This window comes from Haplochromis burtoni, unplaced genomic scaffold (assembly GCF_018398535.1).
Source record: "Haplochromis burtoni strain Fernald_Lab_line unplaced genomic scaffold, NCSU_Asbu1 Contig_110, whole genome shotgun sequence".
NCBI lineage: Eukaryota > Metazoa > Chordata > Actinopteri > Cichliformes > Cichlidae > Haplochromis > Haplochromis burtoni.
The window spans coordinates 1,206,315-1,226,679 of record NW_024582471.1 but is presented as its reverse complement, the minus strand read 5'-3'; the positions used below and the strand labels follow the sequence as shown (position 1 = coordinate 1,226,679).

At 41.9% G+C, this 20,365-nt stretch overlaps 1 protein-coding gene across 10 annotated transcripts in view; it reads right to left on the bottom strand.

The window, feature by feature from the left end:
- The window catches only part of slit2 (slit homolog 2 (Drosophila)), a 100,869-nt gene that overhangs the window by 75,333 nt on the left and 5,171 nt on the right, over positions 1 to 20,365 (bottom strand). For all 10 annotated transcript variants that reach the window (XM_042223393.1, XM_042223396.1, XM_042223398.1 and 7 more), the window contains exon 4: positions 15,137 to 15,208. In XM_042223393.1, coding sequence (XP_042079327.1) covers positions 15,137 to 15,208 — 72 coding nt within the window. The remainder of the gene's footprint in view (positions 1 to 15,136; positions 15,209 to 20,365) is intronic.

The window sequence follows — 20,365 nt, the reverse complement described above, 5'->3', positions numbered from 1 at the left end:
GATAGTAACCCACCCACCCAGAGTGCTGCTTGTAATTATGAGAGCTGTAAAACAGGCTGACATCATAGCTTTGGGCTGCTCATTCTCTCACTGCCTCGCTTTCAGACTATAAAATACTGTAGTCTTGTGAGCAAATTCACTGTTCAGGTGTCTGACTTTTTGCTGTTGCTTTTAATGAGCTGGAAGAACTGAGTCTCTTTAAAAATAACAGACATTATTGTATACATAACGTCCTACAGAAATTCAGGTTTGACTACATGAACTCATTGTTCAGGAAACCAGTTTGAGATGATTCGAGGAAGCAGTCATTTGGGACATGGGTACACTTTGATTATAAAGGGATGGACATGGTTAGCAACAATACTACGATAAGCTATGGCATTAATTAAATGATGCTCAGTTGGTATTAAAGAGCACAAAGTTAAACAAGAAAATATTTCCTATATCATTACAACACCAGCATCCTGAGCAATTTATACAGGAAGAAAGGATCCATGCTTTCATGTTTTTTACACAACATTTAGACCCTACCATCAAAATATCACTGCAGAAATCCAAACTCACCAGATGAAGTAACATTATCTGTCAGGAGTGTCAGTCAGTGTGGTCTTCTGCTGCTCAAGGTCTGCATATCTTGCTTGTAATGAGTATATATTTGAGTTACTGTAGTCTTGCTATCAGTTCAAAGTAGCCTTTCCATTCTCTTCTGGCATCAAGAAGGCATTTTCACCCAGAGAACTGCCGCTCACTGGATATTTTCAGACGATTTCTCTCTCAGATGACTCTCTGTAGAGATGACTGTGTGGGAAAAAGCCCTTTCTGAAATACTCAGACCAGCCCGCCTGGCACCAACAACCAGAAAACAGTCAAAGTCACTTAAATCATCTTTCCTCCTCATTCGGATGCTCAGGTTGAACTTCAGGTTGAACTTCACCTACTGCTCTTTGATTGCCTAATAAATATTTGTGTTAATGAGCAGCTGAACAGGTGTACCTAATAAAGTGGAAGTATCTCTAATGACCCACTGCATCAACCCTTTTTAAACTCCACTCTCAGTAACGTTTTAGGAAAATGCACTTTCTCCCAGGTTATGTGCGTTTGCTATGGTTGCTCTTGAGATTCAACCAGTTGCAGATACTTGATAATCAGGTGGGTCGCATGGCTAGAAAACAGAGGTGAAGCTAACTGCAAAAATGCGCATATCAACTCAAACTGCATCTATTCCTGAAGTAAATGAAAGGAAACTTAAAAATGTAATTAAACTAATTAAAAATGTGAATAATTGGTCTCAGAAAGCCATCAGCATGAAAGCTATCCTGACCATTCTGCCATCAGCCTACCTGCTACTACTGCACTGCTGTCTGCCTTCTGATTTAAAAGATATTTTGTTGGAGAGAAAATAATTTCCCCTTAGATTGTAATTTTAAATTCAGCTTTGTTGTATGGGAAAATATATCTTTAGGAGACAGTACACATACACACACACACTCATAAAATAATTTAACAATGAACTCATCGTCTGGTGGAGATAGTGACAGCGGAAAGAGGAAAGTGATAAGAGTGAAAGAATAAATGAAAGGAAATTTGAGGCATGCCAAACTGTTTCCCACCTCCTGATACTGAGCTGAAATGTGAAGACAGGCAGGCAGACTTCTGATTGAAAACACTTAAAATGCACTGACATGTCACGAGTTGATAAGTACAGCCCGAAAAGAAAAACTGCCGCAATATAAAACAGAGCTTTGACTAAAAGTGTTCTGAGGCTGAGGATGAGATAAAGATGCATGAAGTGGGAACATGGAAGACAGACATCACGTGTGTCAAAACTGTGACAAAACATCTTAAATACTGAAGCTCAGAATCAGAATTTGGTGTTAAAAAACATGTTAAAATTCGTCTTTCTCGTGCGGTTTCTCTGCCAGTGAGCGTTCAGGTCGCAGGTGACCCTGATTTCAATTTGGTGCGCTTTGGCCCAGGAACGGGAAGAAACGTGTACAAACACACGCTGTCCTCTGTGTCTCCTCTTGTTGCTCTCTTCTTCGTGGCTCCCTCACTGCTGTCTGCCAATATGTCGTAATTGGATTTGTCTGAACGATAAAGATCTCTTTTTTGTATTACCATCACATTTAACCTCATAAAGGTCTGCTATAAGCAGGAATCCAAACACATGCCAAAAAAAAGGAAAGCGCGTGTGTGAAATATTTAAGAGGGCTAGTGTCGGGGAAAATGCTGTATTTTGTTTTTGGGAGAGGAAAAGCGAGAGAGAGAAGCTTCAGTACGATAAACCACAAAAGCCCTCCTTTGACTCGGCCCATTTAGGCCCATTTAGACACAACGCACTTGCAAGAGAGCGAGACTGAAAGGGTGGGGTGGGGGGGTGGGGGTGCAAAAGTGAGGAAGTACATGAGCCTCAGTTATTGTTACTGCTTGACAGAAAAACAGAAACAGATATAGACAGATGAAGAAAAAATAAGTGTGAGGTGGAAGGAGTGATATGAAATGATCAGAGTCCTAACTTGTCTGCGCATAGTTTATCTGATCACTCTTTCAGATAGCATCTGTTTAATCCTGTATTACCCAATCTTACTGGCATCCTCCGTGTGTATGTCAGTGTGTGTGTTCCCGAGAGTGTGTGTTCTTCAGTCTGACACTTGCTGAGAGGTCAAAGCTCTCTTGAGCAGCCGTCCAATTACGGAGGGCATGGTGTTACCGTAGAGATGAGAGAAAACTGTAATTGGATAATGACACATCAGAGTTGAAACCTGTCATTAGACACTCACAAAGACACACGTGCATGCACACACGCGTGTGCGCGCACTGGTCGAGCACCAACCTGTGATTACAAACCTGCTGATCCATCACCAGCCTCCAGCTACGGAGCTACAATGTCACATTTCTCTCTTTCTTGCTCACATTACTCTTCAGAAACCCTTCGTGCTCCATCTCTAACGGCAAAAATCACATTTGTTTCATATTTGAATATGTTTTTGTGTATTTTTTCGCTCCTTTGATGTTAAAAAAATTGCTTTTAAATTGGTTTTTAAAGCTTAAAGTTTTCTCAAAGTGTCAGCGAATGGATCTGTTGTTGTGGGCCTGAGCCCTCACATTATGTAAACATAGTGCGTTTTAATGAGCCTGGGTCGCTCTGGTCACTTCAAACACACTCAGCTTTTGGTGAAATAATGTGAGAGGCTCTAAACTTGCGAGCAACATCTCTGGGAGCAATCACTGGTCAGCTCCCAGTTTCCTCTCTTGGTTTCTTCTGCATCATTACCATGGATGAGGGTCTTGCATAAGCCTCTCCAAACCAATGTGTAGGCTCGGGGGAAGAGAGAGCTGGGGAGGGGAAGTGGAGAGGGTGTGTAGGCAAGAAAGAGTATGAGAGGGAAAAGAATTAAGAGAAAGGTGCTGGGGAGAGAAAGGGAAGATAATAGCAGTAAGGGGAATAAAACGGGGGCGCAAAAAAGACCAAGTGAGCAGGAGAGGCAGCTAGGGAGGGCAGTGAGGTTTTCTTTTGTGGTGATTGGAGAGTGACAGGGGTGCCAATAGAGTGGCCAGCGATGACGGTCCCACTGGAGAATGCCGGCTATGCCAGTGGAGTGGCACTAATGGAGCCAGAGAGGGGATGCAGTTGCCTGCCCCGGAGGGGTATATTGTGCAACTGGACAAGGCAGCTTGACACGGAGCCAAGATGGAGGATTAGAGGGGAGGGAGGGAGGCACCCAGGACAGAGAAAGACAGCCATGTTAGGTCTGCTGACTGATTGACATAAACTCAGCTCTTTCTGTCTTCCATTTAACTGCAGGCGAGCCTCAGAGAGCACTCAGGGTTTCTGGTTTTTGTCCTGACGTATTTTCTCACTCAGTGTTTTGCTACTCATAGAGTTTCCTGCCCAAAGTGTGAACATTGCAGCTGGTTGTCAAGCACAGTTTAGCTGTATCTGATCGCAGGAATGTGTTTGCTAATGAAAAAATAACTAAGATGATTTTGTTTCTTTCTTTATTGTTCCAAATGAATCCATCCATCCATTTTGTTCTGCTGAGCAGCACCAGGAGACTATCCCGACTGCCACAAGGAGAGACAAGGTACACCCTGGACAGGTTGACAGTCAGTCGCAGGGAGACAGACAACCATTTTTACTCACATTCTCACATCCAGTTAACCTAACTACATGTTTTTAAAGGGAAGCTATAGGACCCACGAGAGTCCTGATTTGAACTCAGGACTCTCTCTCAACAATGCTAACCACACCACCATCCTGGCCACTCCAAAATAATATTTTTAAAAACTGATGGTATGAATATTACTTTAACTCTCACCACCTTTATAGAAACACAAACACACACACACACAACAAGAACAACAGCAACAAGTCCAAACACACGCTACATGGATGCACACAGCAAGCAGAGGTCAATATTGCTGAGTAGGCATTTGTTTGATTGAGGTTAGCAGAGGAACATTGATGAATTATACTGATTACTCCATAATCTCTCCCATAATTCACCAGCCCTGCCACCTCATCCATCAATATGGTGTCTGGATCTATAGCTCCAGATACCCTGAGGAGACCAACCACCACAGAGGGGCTGTAAGATGGGTGGATATACATCCTGCTGGCTCTAAGCTGCATAACACCGGCGTTTACCTCGTGTTATTAAGTTAAACACTGTGGCTAATGTGAATGAGGAGGGGAGAGGAAGTAGAGATAATAGAGAGCAAGGGAAGTAAAGAGGATGATTTAGGCGTTTTTGCTGGGAGGAATTGCCGCACACCGTGACCCTTAATAACACACAAGCAAGGTGAAGAAATGCTTTGATGATCTCGAGGACCTCACACACACCCACACAGATTCACACAGAATCTGTGCTCTTAACTACCTGCTTCCAGGTAAGCTCTTCCTGGCGTTGGATAGGTATGTAACCCCCCCTCCCAATAATCCACACTCGGGTTACACACACACACACACACACACACACACACACACACACACACACACACACACACACACACCTGGACACTTCTCTCTGACAGACTTGCTGGCTCCAAGCTTCAGGCTACCTGCCATCTACAGTAAGCACTGACATACCTCTCTCCTCTCATTTCCACAACACTCTTCCCTTAGTTCTCCACCTTTCTTTACTTTCGCTGCCCCCTCACTTTCTCCCACTCCCTTGCTTTTTTTCCTTTTCATGACTAGCTCACAATGGAGACGGCGCTTCTTTCTTCGCCCCGGTAAATTCCTCCCTGGTCTCTTTTTTTCCTTTTTTTTCCGCACCATTTAAGAGAGTAAACACGTCTCTAATCTTCCTCTTAAATACCCTTCATTCATTCGGTCTGTATCCACCCCTCCTCTTTCTGTGTGTTTTTCCAGGCGTAACTCTCACTCCTTGTGCAAGTTTATGGGCAAAGCAGCGCCATCGCTGCTGGCATGTCCATTATCCTGGATATTTCATTGGCTGACGCTGATGATCCCTGACCTTTGACCTTAGTGGCCTGAACTTTGACACTCACACGCCCTGGGCGGCAGGTGATTAATGAAGCTGCTGGCAGAAGACCAAATCAAGTAGTAAGAAATGGAAATTTGAAGGAAGATAAAACAAAAAATGTTTAAATATTTAATAATATTTATTAAATCCCAAACGTGGGTAGAGAGGTGGTAATTTCAAATGAATGGTAAACATGAAACATGAAATCCATAACTCGTGGAAAGTTTGCCTCTTAAACTCTAAAGCCTATATTAAATAGAGTCTATGCAATGATTGAATAATTGCAACCAAAAAAAAGCCATCCAGTGCAACATAAGACTAATCAACAGTACAACAGATTACATCCTGCAAAATTACTATTAAATTGGATCACAACAAAGCTGAGCAGCATAACCTTTATGGAGACAGACTTATTCCAGTCGGTCTATTAGACTCAATCAGGTCTTGCTAGGTGGACCTAATTAGGTCCTGCTGTTTTACACCATTAATGCAGTGTTGTGCTACTAAAAAAAAATGTAATTAAAAAAGCTTCAAACACATCTGCGCACAGTTCCTGAGCTCCATCAAGAAACAAGTATGCTCTGCTTAAAGCCAAGAATTTTCATATCTTTACATTCTGTCTGTATAAGATAATCTTTTGTGCTGGTGCCCTCATAATAATGCCAGCACGGCTCTGGCAAGCCCTCTTTCAATCGCTTGAGAATGAATTACAGCATTGTGTTGGGATGTGAATGGCCAGATCACTTCTTAGGAATGAGTGGCCTTGAGCAATTCAGAATGGCGGTCGTGTGATTCATACGAGTGAGTCAGTGACACTCAACACCTCGACACTGTTGTAACTGTTCGTTTGCACTCAAGGTGAGACATAAAGTGTACCCAAATGACATGGGAAATGTCTGAAAACACACAAAGTCGACCACAAGAAAGCAAAATAACATCCCCCTATCCCCCCCCCAATTCGGCTGGAGTCGATGTGTGTGATCCAAGAGTCCCAATGAAAACATTTCTCCGACAATATGTCTTTATGCATGCTGAAAAGATCTGAAAAGAGCTGTTTTCTCGTGTGTGTGCGCGTTCGCTCCGGATCGAATGTGTGTGAGAGTTTTTATATCTGTTAAAGCGCATTCAGAGAAACAGGAGGGGGCAGGAAATATTGCTGAATGGTAAAGCGATGTGTTTGTGTCAGTGTGTGTCTATTTTTGTTAGACAGCAGGGAAAGGGGAGGGGTCACCCGCAAGCGTCTTGGGCTGCAAAGGCTTAACTTCATTTCCTCAGAGAAACATAATGGCAGATATTTGCATATCGTATGTACACAAAGCCAGTGGCCAAACTGTGCTGCCAACAGATACGGATCTTTTTAAAAGGCAGGTTGGGGAAAAAAGACTACAAGTAAATAATTTGTAAAACCACATTTTGTAAAGTTAAAAAAATCAACTTTGATGCTATAAGTTAGTTCAGTTTATACCCAAATAGACTCCTTGTTGTGCATATTTTGGTAAATTATTCACTGGCTCTTTGGCTAATTAGACACTGCACCTGAAATCTCATAGACTCACTCTATACTCAGCAGCCACTTTATTAGTTACACCTTACTAGTACCTCTGTTAGAGCCCATTCAGAAGTTTTCATGGCATAGATTCAACAAGGTGGTGGAAACTTCCCTCAGAGATTTTAGTCCATATTGACATGACAGCATCACACAATTGAAGCATCTATCCACGATGTGACTGGTGAGCTGGGCTCAGGTAGGCTGTGGCTTTCAATAATCATTTGGTAGTAAAGACACCAAAGTATGCCAAGAAATCCACTACAGCCCCACCACCAGCCTTAACCGTTTACACAAGGCACAATTGATCAGTGTTTTTAACTGAGACTCATCAGATCAGGCAACATGTTTCCAATGATCTACTGTTCAGTTTTCAAAGATTGTCCAAATTGTAGCCTCAGTTTTCTGTTCCTGGCAGACTGGATTGGACCCGGTGTGATCTTCTGCCGTTGTAGCCCACATGCTTCAAGGTTTAATGAACTGAGCATTCAGAGATAACCTTTTTCATTCCTTGGTTGTAACAAGTAGTTATTTAACAGTGTGGCCATTCATGAAATCAAATCCCAGTAGATCAGCAATTTCTGAAATACTCAGACCAACCAGACCACATTCAGTGTCACTTGATGCATCTTTCTTCTCACTTCTGTGGTGTTGTAATCTACTACCAGAGTACAAAAAACATCTCACATTTAAGTTTAGTTTAGTTTATATGTGATTGATTATCTTGTGCATTTTATTAATTTGTTTTCCCGTACTCTTCAATAAAAGTAAATTATTGGATAATGACATCAATGAAAGCCACAGGCCAAAAACACATTGGTTAAGTTCCCCAAATCAAAGAGTATAAAAACAACTCCCAGCAAATCTCTTGCACAAACAGCTGTTCCATGTGGGACTTTTCATTAGTAAACATTTAATTTATCATCGTTTCAGTCAGCGCGAGGGAGGACACTTTCCCTCCTCGGCCTTTTAAATCACCACGTGCTTAGATCTCCTGATTGGAACATTCCTCACCTTTGACCTCTGCTGGTCCATAAGGTCGTCATCTCTGTGGCAACTAAAATGCCCTAACGCTCTCTGTCTTAATTAAAAAACACTATTTACTCGGAGAAAATTTCATTTTCTTTACCTTTGACCTCTCACTTCCTTGTGTTTTCTCCCCTTCCCTCTCTGTTAGTTAATGGGGAAAGGCGAAATCTTATGAAAGATGCTTCGACGCTGTAGTGCAACCATTATGATAGGCCTGTCGTCTCGGGCGAGTTTGTGTGTGTGCAGCAGGGTTAAGCTCTCGCACAAGACAAAGCCACAACCTTCAAGGCTGCTAAGCAACAATGCTGCCTGGTAAAGCCTCATCAGGGCACCGTTTAGCCGAGGATTAGAGACTATTACACACACATAAACACACATATATACACACACACCGCAAAACGTTGTTTCACCAGCTCATTAATTCGAACCTCGCTTTATTTCTGCTTAAATGTGTGAGAGACCTGACGTTCCACCTCTCAGTCAACTTTTCGATGCTGATTCTCCTTCTCAGTGGAGAGACAAGTGGTTTTTTCCTCCACTCATAATTTTTGAAATTGATGAAAACCTTCGCTGTGTGCTGGAACAACGTGGTGATGAGATATTTTAAACATAAAAACTGAACCAGTTAGTAAAACTTAAAGGTCAAGGCTTAAAAAAAATAGAGACCCAGCAAATATCATTGTCTGATTTTTCTATAACAGTTTGGCTGATAACCCAATAATTAAATAATTACGTTGTATAGTAAATGATTTGATACCAAAGTGTAAATGCTTCGTGATGATGGAAGTGAAAAATAAACTCTTATTTTATTGTGTGTATCTCTCTCACACCAGAGTTTCGTGTTTTGTGTGTTTGACTGATGGTGCTTCCCCAAATGGGTGCACGTTAAACTCCTGTGTTTTCCCACATTTGCAACGGTGTCATCAGTCACCTGCAAGCCCACAATGGGACAATAGGAAGCTCAGAGTCGAGCAAATTGCCTAAAAGTAGGTTTTATGTAGTCTACATAAATCAGTGTTTCATTTCTTTTCCACGTAATACATGTTGCATTTCAAAATGAAAAAAACAAACATTCTTTGACTAATACGTGAATAACATTCCTCCATCATGTTTTCCACATGCTTTCTGTCAGACTGATGTTATTTTAGTTTGATTTTTTTGGCTCCCTTCTTCTGAGCCTGTCATAGTTTTCTACCGTCGTAACACAATACGCAGGAAAGCTAAAATAAAAATAAAGAAATCTCCTGTAGTGGCACCTGCTAAGCCATTGCTGTTGACCAGAAGTGTCCACAAAGAAAAAACTGTCACATGAATCTAGCCTCATACTCATACTCTTCAACTGTGGAAGCAGTGACCCATTCTCTTATCCTCCCATCACCCCATCCCTTTATCAACCCGTCTTTCATCTTTCCCTCTTTCATCTCGCTACTGAATTCTGTCCAGCAAAGGCAGACAAGAGACAGAGGAGAGGAAGCAAACCTAATGCTGCACTGTGTCTGTATGCACCTCTGACAAATCACAAAGGCTGTGGATTGTTTACAAAATGCATCAGAAACAGCTGTTCAGTGGTGGTTACGAAACAATTATTATATAGAAACTATAATATTTCAGTGATCTCAGCATAGCTAGCAGATATCTATATCCAGTTGAGCGCCTTTGTTATCGTTTATGACAGATTTTAAAAGGCTAAGAGGTTAAATAGAAACTAGGCAGTGGTTTCAAGACTTGCTGAGCATTTCAACAGGAATCAGTGGACAAAAAGCAGAATTGAAAAACCAAACATTTCATCTGTTTCCTACAGGTATTCAATGGCTGGCTAGCTGTCAAAGTTCTTGGGAATACACTTTCAATATTTAAACATATTAGACATATATTTTCTGGTACAAATCAAGTAATATTTAAACTACCAGGAACATTTTTAAAAAGACGTAAAGGCAAAGGAGCAGAAATAGGAGAAATGCACCATTCTAACTTTTATCTTTTATGTTTATAAGTCTATTCAGATAAAATTGTATGTTAATAAAAAAAAATTTTGTTAAAAGGTGAGCAATAACTTGAAGACCTGACCATATTTGTGACCTTTTCTTGTTCTGTTGACTGAGCACTGTCTTAATGACCAAGACCAAACCTATCATCCTTTTCTATCATTTCCTGTTTTGTGGTCAGAGGAACCCAAATTTGAAATTCTTTCTGGAAAACATGGACTTCCTCCAGAATAAAAAGAAGCGGCACGATCCAGCTTGTTATCAGAACTCAGTTCAAAAGCCTGCAGCTCTGATGCTATGGAGGATGCATTTGTGTCTATGAAATAGGCAACTTGCCCATGTGGAAAGGCACCATTAATATTAAAAGTTAGACAAGTTTTAGAGCAACGTATGCTCCCATCCAGACAACCTTTATCTGAGGAAAGGTTCTGCACATCTCAGTGAGGCAATGATAAAACTACATGCTCCATCTTTTCCTACAGCATGGGTTTGTGGTAGAAGAGTCCATGCACTGAACTGGCCTACCTGCAGACCACAGCTTTGGACATTTGGAGTATCATGAAACACAAATTACAAAAAAGAAGACCCACGACTGCTGCGAACCCCTATCAGACGTTCTGCAGACCTGCAGATTGTCGCATTGTTGGCTTTTCACACATCGACCTGGCTTTTTCAGAATTGAGGTTTGTATTGTGCTTTTCTGTTTCTTTGTTAGCTTTTCTTTATACTTGATCTATTATTAATTTTGTAATTTTGCTTGTGACGAAAGTCAATTTGGAGACCTGATGGGGTGAAGCGTGGGGACCTGCCACAGTCAGAATGCATAAAACGGGAGATTTGTGCCTGTATGTGTGTGTTCTGACCTTGTCTTTGTTTGGCTCAGGTAACTTTTGGTTATTGCCCACTGCAGTGAGATTTTACCAGCCTGTCTCTTTTTACAGACTCCATCTAATGAAGTGGGTCTGTTTAATCACAGTTTCTATAGTTGCTCTCTTTCTCTGAACAAACAGTCACAGCTGTGGCCCTCAGTATTATTGCAGGGTGGATTCAGTGTTCAACAATAGGCCAAGGGGGAAAAGGAGGGCTGTGTGTGTGTGTTAGAGACAGACACAAAGAGAGAGTTTTCTGGGGATATGCCCACCACATGGTGTCTCCAGATGTGTGTGTGCGTGTGTTTGTCTTCATAATCTAATGCAGTCTGGGCCCTCGGGTGCTGGGGAAGCTGCGATCATGTGTAATGTGGGAGGTGAAGGATGGAGGGGTGCAGACACAGGTGTTGCAAATGAAAATGATGAAAAAGACACACGACTTTTTATTAGCAGTTAGACTTGCTGTTCCCTTTTTTATGTTTATGCACATCACATATCCACGACAAGCATGTTCAAACTCAAAACTTTGTTCTTTAGAAGCAGCTAATTTCCATCCAAAAAGCTGCAAAATGTTCACTGCTGGATTTCACTGGTTTTTAGCCATTATGGAGGAAACACAGATGTCAGTAAAGACATCAAAATTTACATAACTCTAGAGATATAATAGCTGCAAGCACAGGACACGCCATGAAATTTTATGGTCTCATCCTAACAATTCCTGTGATCTATCCTATTCTTCTACTTCCACCAACGGGCCAAAATTCTTAGAAATCTGGAGAAATATGTCAAATTCTTCAGTAGGTTGGCACAAAATTTGATACAAATATCCATGGCAACCAGTGAGCTACAGCCTTTTTGCCCAGTGACAACACTTCAGCATGCCATCCTTGCCAGGTAGCATGCTGGAAACATTTTTTTGCAGACCGAGCTCTGCTAAATTGTCGAGGGGACTGTCAAACATCACCTTTGATGCAAGCAATATGATAAAACATCTGACAAAGCATTCGAGGAGTTTACTAATGCGAGCAACAAGTAAAAGTGTGAGAATATGTCCAGAGACAACCCACGGTGTGTAAAAATAACATAAGCTCTTACCAAGTACACTGTTTTTGAAAAGCAGCTATTGTCAGCTGTAGATAATACAGGGTTTTATTGTCTTCTCACTACACTGGAGCACAAGTATGAGCATGTCAGCTGTCACCACATCACAGAAACCTTCTTTCCAAAGTTGCAAGGCTTTAGGAGAAAGCACACAGCAGCCTTTTCTAGGACATTTCGACCTTAGGCTTCACGGCTAATATTTGGACGGTGTCATCCAGTTTAAAGTTTAACCGAGAAATGGATGAATGAGAAATTCAGTGATCAGAGAGACATTCTGTGTGCACAGTATAAATATTCATGCAATAACTGGGCCACTGCAGGTGCTTTTGATGATATGCTTCAGTTGTGAGTCATTTGAAAAAGTTCTGTTCATATTCCGTTCATGTTGTATTCTAGCACAATTTTTTTTTAGTCTAAATATTTAGTTTGATAAAGATTTGAAGCAAAAAAAACAGCCTATAAATATTAAAACAAGACCTGCACTATGCTGCATTCTTTCACTGAGCAAAGGAGGCTCCTATTTGCTTCCAAATATCTGCTTAAAAACCTGCGTGACAACATGCTATCTGTTCTTCCTCCATTTTTGTTCTTCCTCCAGGCATGCCCACCAGGTTGGGCATGCCTTAAACGCCTCACACAGTAGGCATCCAAGAGGCATTTTAATCAGATGCCCGAATCACCTCAACTGGTTCATTTTGATGCGACTCTACTCTGAGTCCCTTCTGACTGATCAGTGAGAGGGGACTCATCCCATCTCCATAGCTTGCATCCGCAATCGCTTTCATCCAGTCACTACCCAGAGCTCGTGACCACAGATGAGGCTAGTGATGTAGATCAACCAACAAATCGACAGCCATGCTTTTCTTCTGTCAGTGTCTTCTTCCACTCTCTTCCTACTCTTGAACAAGACCCTGTGGTACTTAAACTCCTCCACTTTGGTGCTCCACCCTATTCCATCTGAGACCCACAGCCTCAAACTTGGAGGTGTGAACCACATGAGTTTGAGCTGGTGAAGCCAACAGAACTACATCATCCTCAAAAAGCAAAGATTAAATCCCGAAGCCACCAAAGCAGACACCCTCCACTCCTGTCTGCGTAGAAATTCTGTTCTTATTAACTATGAACAGAACCTGTGACAAATCCAACAAACCCACGGGAACAAGTCTGAATCATCTCCAGCAATATGGATCAAGGTCTCCCTGCAGTTCTACAGTAATCAAATGGTGCGTAGCATACTACACGAATTTATGTAGAACATCAGATGGCACAACACTCTCCAGTGTGCTATATGCCAAAGGTATGTTACCCTTACTATTGCAGGTTAACAAAATTCAGGCATGATTCATGCTCAGACTTGTATTTCACTAAACAAACTAACTGCACAAGTTCAAAGGCATCTCTCACACCTGACCTCAAAACAGTTTAAATTAGTCCCGAATGCCTTAAACCGCTGTGCTGAGCAAAGATTGAACACATACCATAAATACTCCTGTACACACACACAGACACACACATACACAGATTTTCCAAGCCCCAAAAACAGTGAAAACATAATTTTCATAATAGCAGGTTGAGCAAGTGTTCATTTATAGAAGTACTGTTGCAAGAACCAAAGCCGGTCAAGTTAGCACATACCTACAACCCTCAATATAAAACTTAACAAGATCCCACTTCAGAGGTTCTCAGGGGTTTCTCGTTGCGATTTCTAAAATTAAAATAAACTGTAGGGGGTGTAGAGAAGCAGACGTAGGATTTAATATTGACCAAACAGCCTTAAATACTATTGGCCAAACCTCTGTGGTCGCCATTCAAGCTGAATGAGTTCCATACATCTGAGAAACCTGTTTAACAGCATTTTTCTGTGGAAGTTTGCGTTTTTTTTCTTACTCTGTTCACCGTGGGCTTTATAATTTAATCTAATTCTGAGAAATAACAACACAGCAGCTTAAATGTGGTTCTATGGAACGAGCTGTGCCGGTTCAGATAAGATGAGCTGCCATTGAGGGGCTCTCCTCTAAACACATACACCTGGAGGACTGAGGCTCGCACAAACACATGCATATAGAGGCAGATATACACTCGCACTCAACTTGTCTACAACAAGCTGAGCACAGAGCAATATATCCAAGTAGTATTTTTACCTCAGCCCACACGCTGAGCAAAATGCCAGCTCTCGGCCTTGGGAAACACACACGCACACATTTGCTCAAACACAGGCAGACACACACCCTTAGACACAACAGGTCATGCCCAGCCGGCCACTGCGGCAGCCGCAGAACATAAACAACTTTCACACACTCTGAATCATCTGAGCATTTCAATATTGTTTCAGATACTGTAAATACATTCAGCCACTCATATAAATATATGCAACCATAATTATTCCCTGAGACCGCAAATGACCGTGACGGGAAGTTAGTTCCCACAGTTTCAGTGGCGTTGCAGCCCAGCCCTGTAGTGCTCGGTTTGCAGCGCAGACGACGGGGCAGCGAGGGGAGCGGAAGGTGCTCGATGACAACAAACAGCGGTTCGTCGGCTTCAATGCAACCTGGAACATTTATGTTCTGTAACGAAAACTGTTTTCTGCCCGTGAAACACAAAATGTAACTTCAGGAGGGAAACCTGTTCACTGCTTATACCAGTAAGTCTGTCATGCTCACTTTCTCCTCTTCATCCTCTCCTACACAAGCACACACAAGCACACATACACACAGATACACACCTCTCTCCCAGTGGGCAGCAGCTGTTGGAGTGCTAATCTCCATTAGCTACTGAACTGGCTTTTATGGAGAGAGCCATGTAAAATCTGCTCTCTCACTTCTCTCACTCCTTCATCCAAGTGAAACACCCAGACTGGGTCACACAGCAAAACCTCATTGTTTTTTTTTTCTCTGCTTTGCAGCATCTGCAACATACATTTTCACATAATTTTGAGTCCTATTCAGTGAACTGTGCAAACGTTGTGGTGATATACCCAAACACACCATTACATGAATCCAGAGTTTATCTAGATCATCTTAAGGCTTCTTAGCAAAACATACTAATAGAGAATATTTCAGTTAACCATGGAGGGCAAACGAGTGACGGACAAAAAAAATAAATAAAAACACGACTTACAGTCTGTAAAGCTTCGTTGTTCCCAGGAAAAGCAGCTCGGGAAAGACAGCCAGATTATTCCGATTCAGGCGCCTGCAGAAATACAACAGGAATTAGGGAATAAACTCGACCTTGCTCGTTCCAAAGACTGCGGTTGGATGCTCGTACATTTGTGTATAATTAGCTGTTTTAAAGTAGGATTTGTGTTTCCTGGACTTTGTATTAAATTCTGTTACACTGTTTTGATTGTAATACGATTTGAGAGCATGAAATAATTGGGAGACTGATGGAGACACACATACGTGGTCATGCATGGACACTGAAAGAAAACGGTTATCCATGATTTAGGGGTACAACATGGCTGCCAGACAAACAGTGAACTCGAGAAGGATGGAGGGAACGCAGGCGGAGGAAGACGAGGGAAGGGGTTCAGATGGAGGGAGGGCGGAGGGGCGTTTTTGCCACAAAGACGGAGGAGAGGAGACGATGTGGGAAAAACAAACAGGCAGTCTGGCCGGGCTACCGAATGTGTGAAAAGGACCCCACTGAGTAAACAAGGCCCTCACAGGGGAAGAACTCACAACAACCCATCACGCACACACACGTACACACACACACACACAGTGGAGACGACTCGGGTGAGTTTAATAATCTGGGTGCGATCATTTAACCCTGGCTGAGTGGAGTGAAGAGGTTTGTGTGCAGTGTGTGTTGATGTGTGTGTGCTTGATGTGTGTCAGAGGAGAGGGAGGCAACAGAGTGACACAATGAGAGACAGGCTGCTGAAACAGTTTAACCCTGACACAAACACACCCGCACACACTGACAGGCTCAAACGATGGATGCTGAGCTGGGTGCTACTGGATGGGAATGAAGAGAGGAGGAGGGGACGAAGAAAGAAAACACGGCAGGAACTAGAAGTTACTTCAAACTAAGAAGAAAACTTGAGTGTGATTTATACAAAAAAAACATACGAACTAACAGAAGTACTACACATTTTCAAACAAAAACACCAGCTCCTTTCAAAACTTCCCCAAATCTCTTTTTCATTCTCTCGTTGACTTTTTCCTCTTAACCTTTGTCTTTCACCTCTTTTTGCATCACTAGAAGCCGATGTGGACTTAAATAACGTCACCCCCTCTGTGTCCATCTTCCACCCACAAGAGCACAAATATGTGAACGTGCCCGTGCGCACACACACACATTCACACTCCACAGTTACATCAGAGGCTGCTTAAATATTTAACGTCCCGCAGAAATGATGTTTCTAAATTATTCACTCCTCTTCCGTTAACGCTGCTTCTGGCAGCTAAGAGCCCCACACGGCCCCACGGAGAGGCACACTCCCCCTGTAGGTCCTGCCCAGCCATGAGCGCCCGTTAGTGGGCTAGACATCCCCCTGGGAGAGTGTACGGACTGGTGTTCGAGGTAGGGAGGAGGTATGAGCTCATCGCCTTAAAATAGAGGCAATGCCGTCAGACTAGGAAACACGAAATGAAGTAGAGACAGGACACAGAGATCAAATCCAGTCTGCTCCACGGTGCTGCCGAGATATCAGTGTGTTTTAATTAACCTTTTATTCATTTCTTCACTAGAATATTCGTCTGATCATCACATTATCTATAATATATTTAGCAATTAGCAACATAGAGATTGTTCAGATTTACAGTCCAGGATTCCCGTGCAGAGTTCTTCTGTTTTTCCTGCTTTAGTTCTACAAATATTATAAAAGTCTGAAACGGTTTTACTTTCCTCGCACACTCTCACACATTACAAACAATGTGATATCAAAAACAGATCATTTATACTTCTGATGGGCAGCTCCAAATACAGTGATGTAGAAAAAAAGCAGCCAACAATTATTTTCACGACTAATTTATGCACTGAATTAATTAAATCATTGAAATTAATTTTAAAAAATTAACTTAGTTATTTACAGTAGACTGTAACAGAAACAAACCGCCTGCCATACTTAAAATAAATAAAAGGCTACCATCATACGTAACCAGACATTTCAGCCAATCATTGCAACACTGCATATGAACATAACACGAATAACATTAAAGTGCGCTTTTCTTATTTTAAACATTAAACATTGCCAAAGTTTCAAATATTGATTTCAGTGTTTGTACAAATAATTCCCGTGAGCCAGAAGCTTGGCCTTCAGACTGAGTGTCCCATTTTGGATAGCGTGTGTGTGTTTTCCTTCTCTACTCATCTCTACTTTCTTGCTGATCAAAGTTTCTGTTTCTGAAGGGCAGCCAATCAAAAGAAAGTTGGCTTCAAAAGAGGGTGGCCTTCAAGGCTGAGGAGCTAAAGTGTTTTGTTTCAGCGAGCAGATGAGAGGGAGTGAACCAGCATCCAGTATAAGATAAATAAGGATTATTTTAAACTTTGAATTAAGGAAACTCTAGTGGAGTCCAAGAATAATAGTATGCAGCTGGAAATGAGAATAAAGGGTCCAGCTGAAGTTATTATACATGTAATCAAACATTTTGGACTTCTTATGTGTCATTACACACTAGATCGTACTGACTATGACTCCCCGGCCCCAACATAAACTCTGCATGAACATGACACGCACAATGTGTTTGACGTCACATGTGATTTACTCCAACATGATATGTAGGACATTTAAAACAATCTTAAATACATTTCTGTAATAAACCACATAAATGGTTAAGCGTTGTTCATTAGAGGCAGAAATTACAAATCATTTTTCTGAGATTTGAAAAGTTCCCTTATGAAACAAAACTACTGAAAAAAACAGTGATGATTCTTAACAAGTTTCTCAGTTAAATCTGAGAGCTACAATGTAACTACAAAACATTTTAGCCTGGCTGAAATGTTTTGTAGTTACATTGTAACTAAGACCTCCAAAGTCTGCTGTTACTTACAGAGGCTACATCAGCTGACTTGGCAGTTTTCACAACTCCACTTTGCACATTTCTCACTTTGGTCTTCAGCACTGATTCTGCTCTCAGTATTTTGTTAATTTGAACTGCTGCATTAGCCTAATTAAGGAAGCACTGTCTAGAAGATTAACAGCTCAACAGTCAACCTATTGCAAGCTCTCCATCACCACTGAGCTTGGCTCGGCTGCTAATTGTCACTTCACTTTTAAAGTTCTGCAAAAAAATTTGCTTGAACATAAACTTCTGAATCAAACAATGAAATCTCTCCAGTCATGTAGTGATTTAGTTTATTTGATGTTTTTGTATATAAAGACAAATATGTAGCACGAACCAGTTCCACATGCCACACATTTATAGGCTGAACTAGTCTGCAATTACCACCCACTGTTGAGCCTTTTTCCTTCTACATCTGAAAGAACGTATCTCTATCTTTTATATCACAGTGTGTGAGGGTGTGTGTGTGTGCACAAACAGCCTCAGAGTGCTTCCACAGCCATGTCTCATTAGTCAAAGTCTGGCTGGAAGAGAATGAAGACGGAGTAGCCAGTAGTCCGAGGTGTGAGAGTCACTCCGCCGAGCTAATGTCACACTGCAGCATGGTGATAATCCCCGCAGTCATAAACAGATGCTAGAAGCCCAGAAACCGCACAGTAAACACACACTCGCAAACATGCACAGTGTGCCAAATCTCTGTACATACACACATGAATACTCGCACAAACATAAAAGTCTGACACGCACACGCAACCTTAACACCTCAGACCCATGTTGATGCGCAGTAGTACAGCCTTGCAGACTGAAAATAACAAACCGCCTCAGAAACCAATTATTACTCCACCAATGCTGCTTCAGCCATAATACACATGCTGAACTAACATTCAGTCTATCACACACACAAACACACGCACCAAAGTTATAACCCAAAACACTGCAGACATTTCCACGAACCTAAGAAACTGTCTCCACTCCAAAAACCACTTCAAACCGACCAGTGTGTGTGTGTGTGAATGGGTGTGAATGCGGTTCAACAGTTCATGTTTTCGGTTCACAGCTCGTGCATCCAAAGCGAGCCAATATCTATCACCCACCAGAGATTTACACTCTCTAATCTGATCTGTTATTTAAACACTAATGAAAGATACCATCTCTTGCCTTAAAACACAGAAATGCAGAAATTCAGTCTTATCTCCTAAACACTAAATTCCTTTGCTATCAGGTTAAAATCATTCGTATTCAGCAGCACCGGGCAGCTTTTCCTCTAAACTTTCCGCGAACTGGTGTGTACCAACAAACATAACAAATGTTGGGTGCAGCAGAGACTCGGAAAAATCTATCTCGAATGGCTTTTTAGACAGAAATGCTGTGGTGAAAATGGCTTTGTGTCTTCACAGCGCAGATAATTTCAAGCTCTACTGCTCAGTAAAAATGGAGAAAAAAAATGTAAACTTTGCCCTGAAATGATCAGCGGGAACAATTTTATCACTCACAGGCTTTAGAGCTAATCATTTCGCACTAATCCAGAGCTTTTCTTTGAAATCCATACCCCCGCTATCTGGGATCACTGTTACAATTATCTTCTGCTGTTCATATTGTCAACATATTACAGCACGATCACTTGATTTGAGGCTTCATTATCTACTTTGTAATTGCTGTTGATAGACGCATCTCACCACTGTAATCAGCTGTGCGATTACTCATCTCGGTAAAAATTATCTTTAAATAATGTGATCAGTCAGTTGCAGGCTAATTATCGAAGGATTTAGCCGACTGATTTTCTCTGAAATTACTGTCACGGTACCTGCAATATCGCTTTCATTCTCCCTGCATGTCTGAGGCTGTTATCTCCTTCATTCTCACACACTTTGAATTGAACAGGGGCTGTAAAACAGTCAAGTAAGTGAAGGATAAGAGGATCGGGAACTCCTCACTTAACTATTCTACACCCACAGGGTGAGAGTAAAGAATGTATAGCATTCCTATATGCACAGGACAATAGAGAGAGAGAGAGCCAGATGGGTGCGTAAGGAGCAAAAACGTGAGGAGAGGTTAAGGAATGAATGAAAACGGCGCGAGTGGGTTTGGGGGGGGGGTCCTCCAAATCAAGATAAAACCAGTACTGACAGAGCAGCCTTGCGTAAGTGAATGCGCATGCACGAGTGTATCCAAACACATTCATGTGTTTGGATATGTGCACAGTTGTGTTGTGACATGCCTATCTCCTCCACACCTCCTTCAACCACATGCCCCTCCTCTGTACCCCCAAGCTACTGCCCTACACCTGACCCAGCCCTGCCCGGCCCTTCGGGGCCTGTCGCAAAAAAAAAAAAAAAAAAAA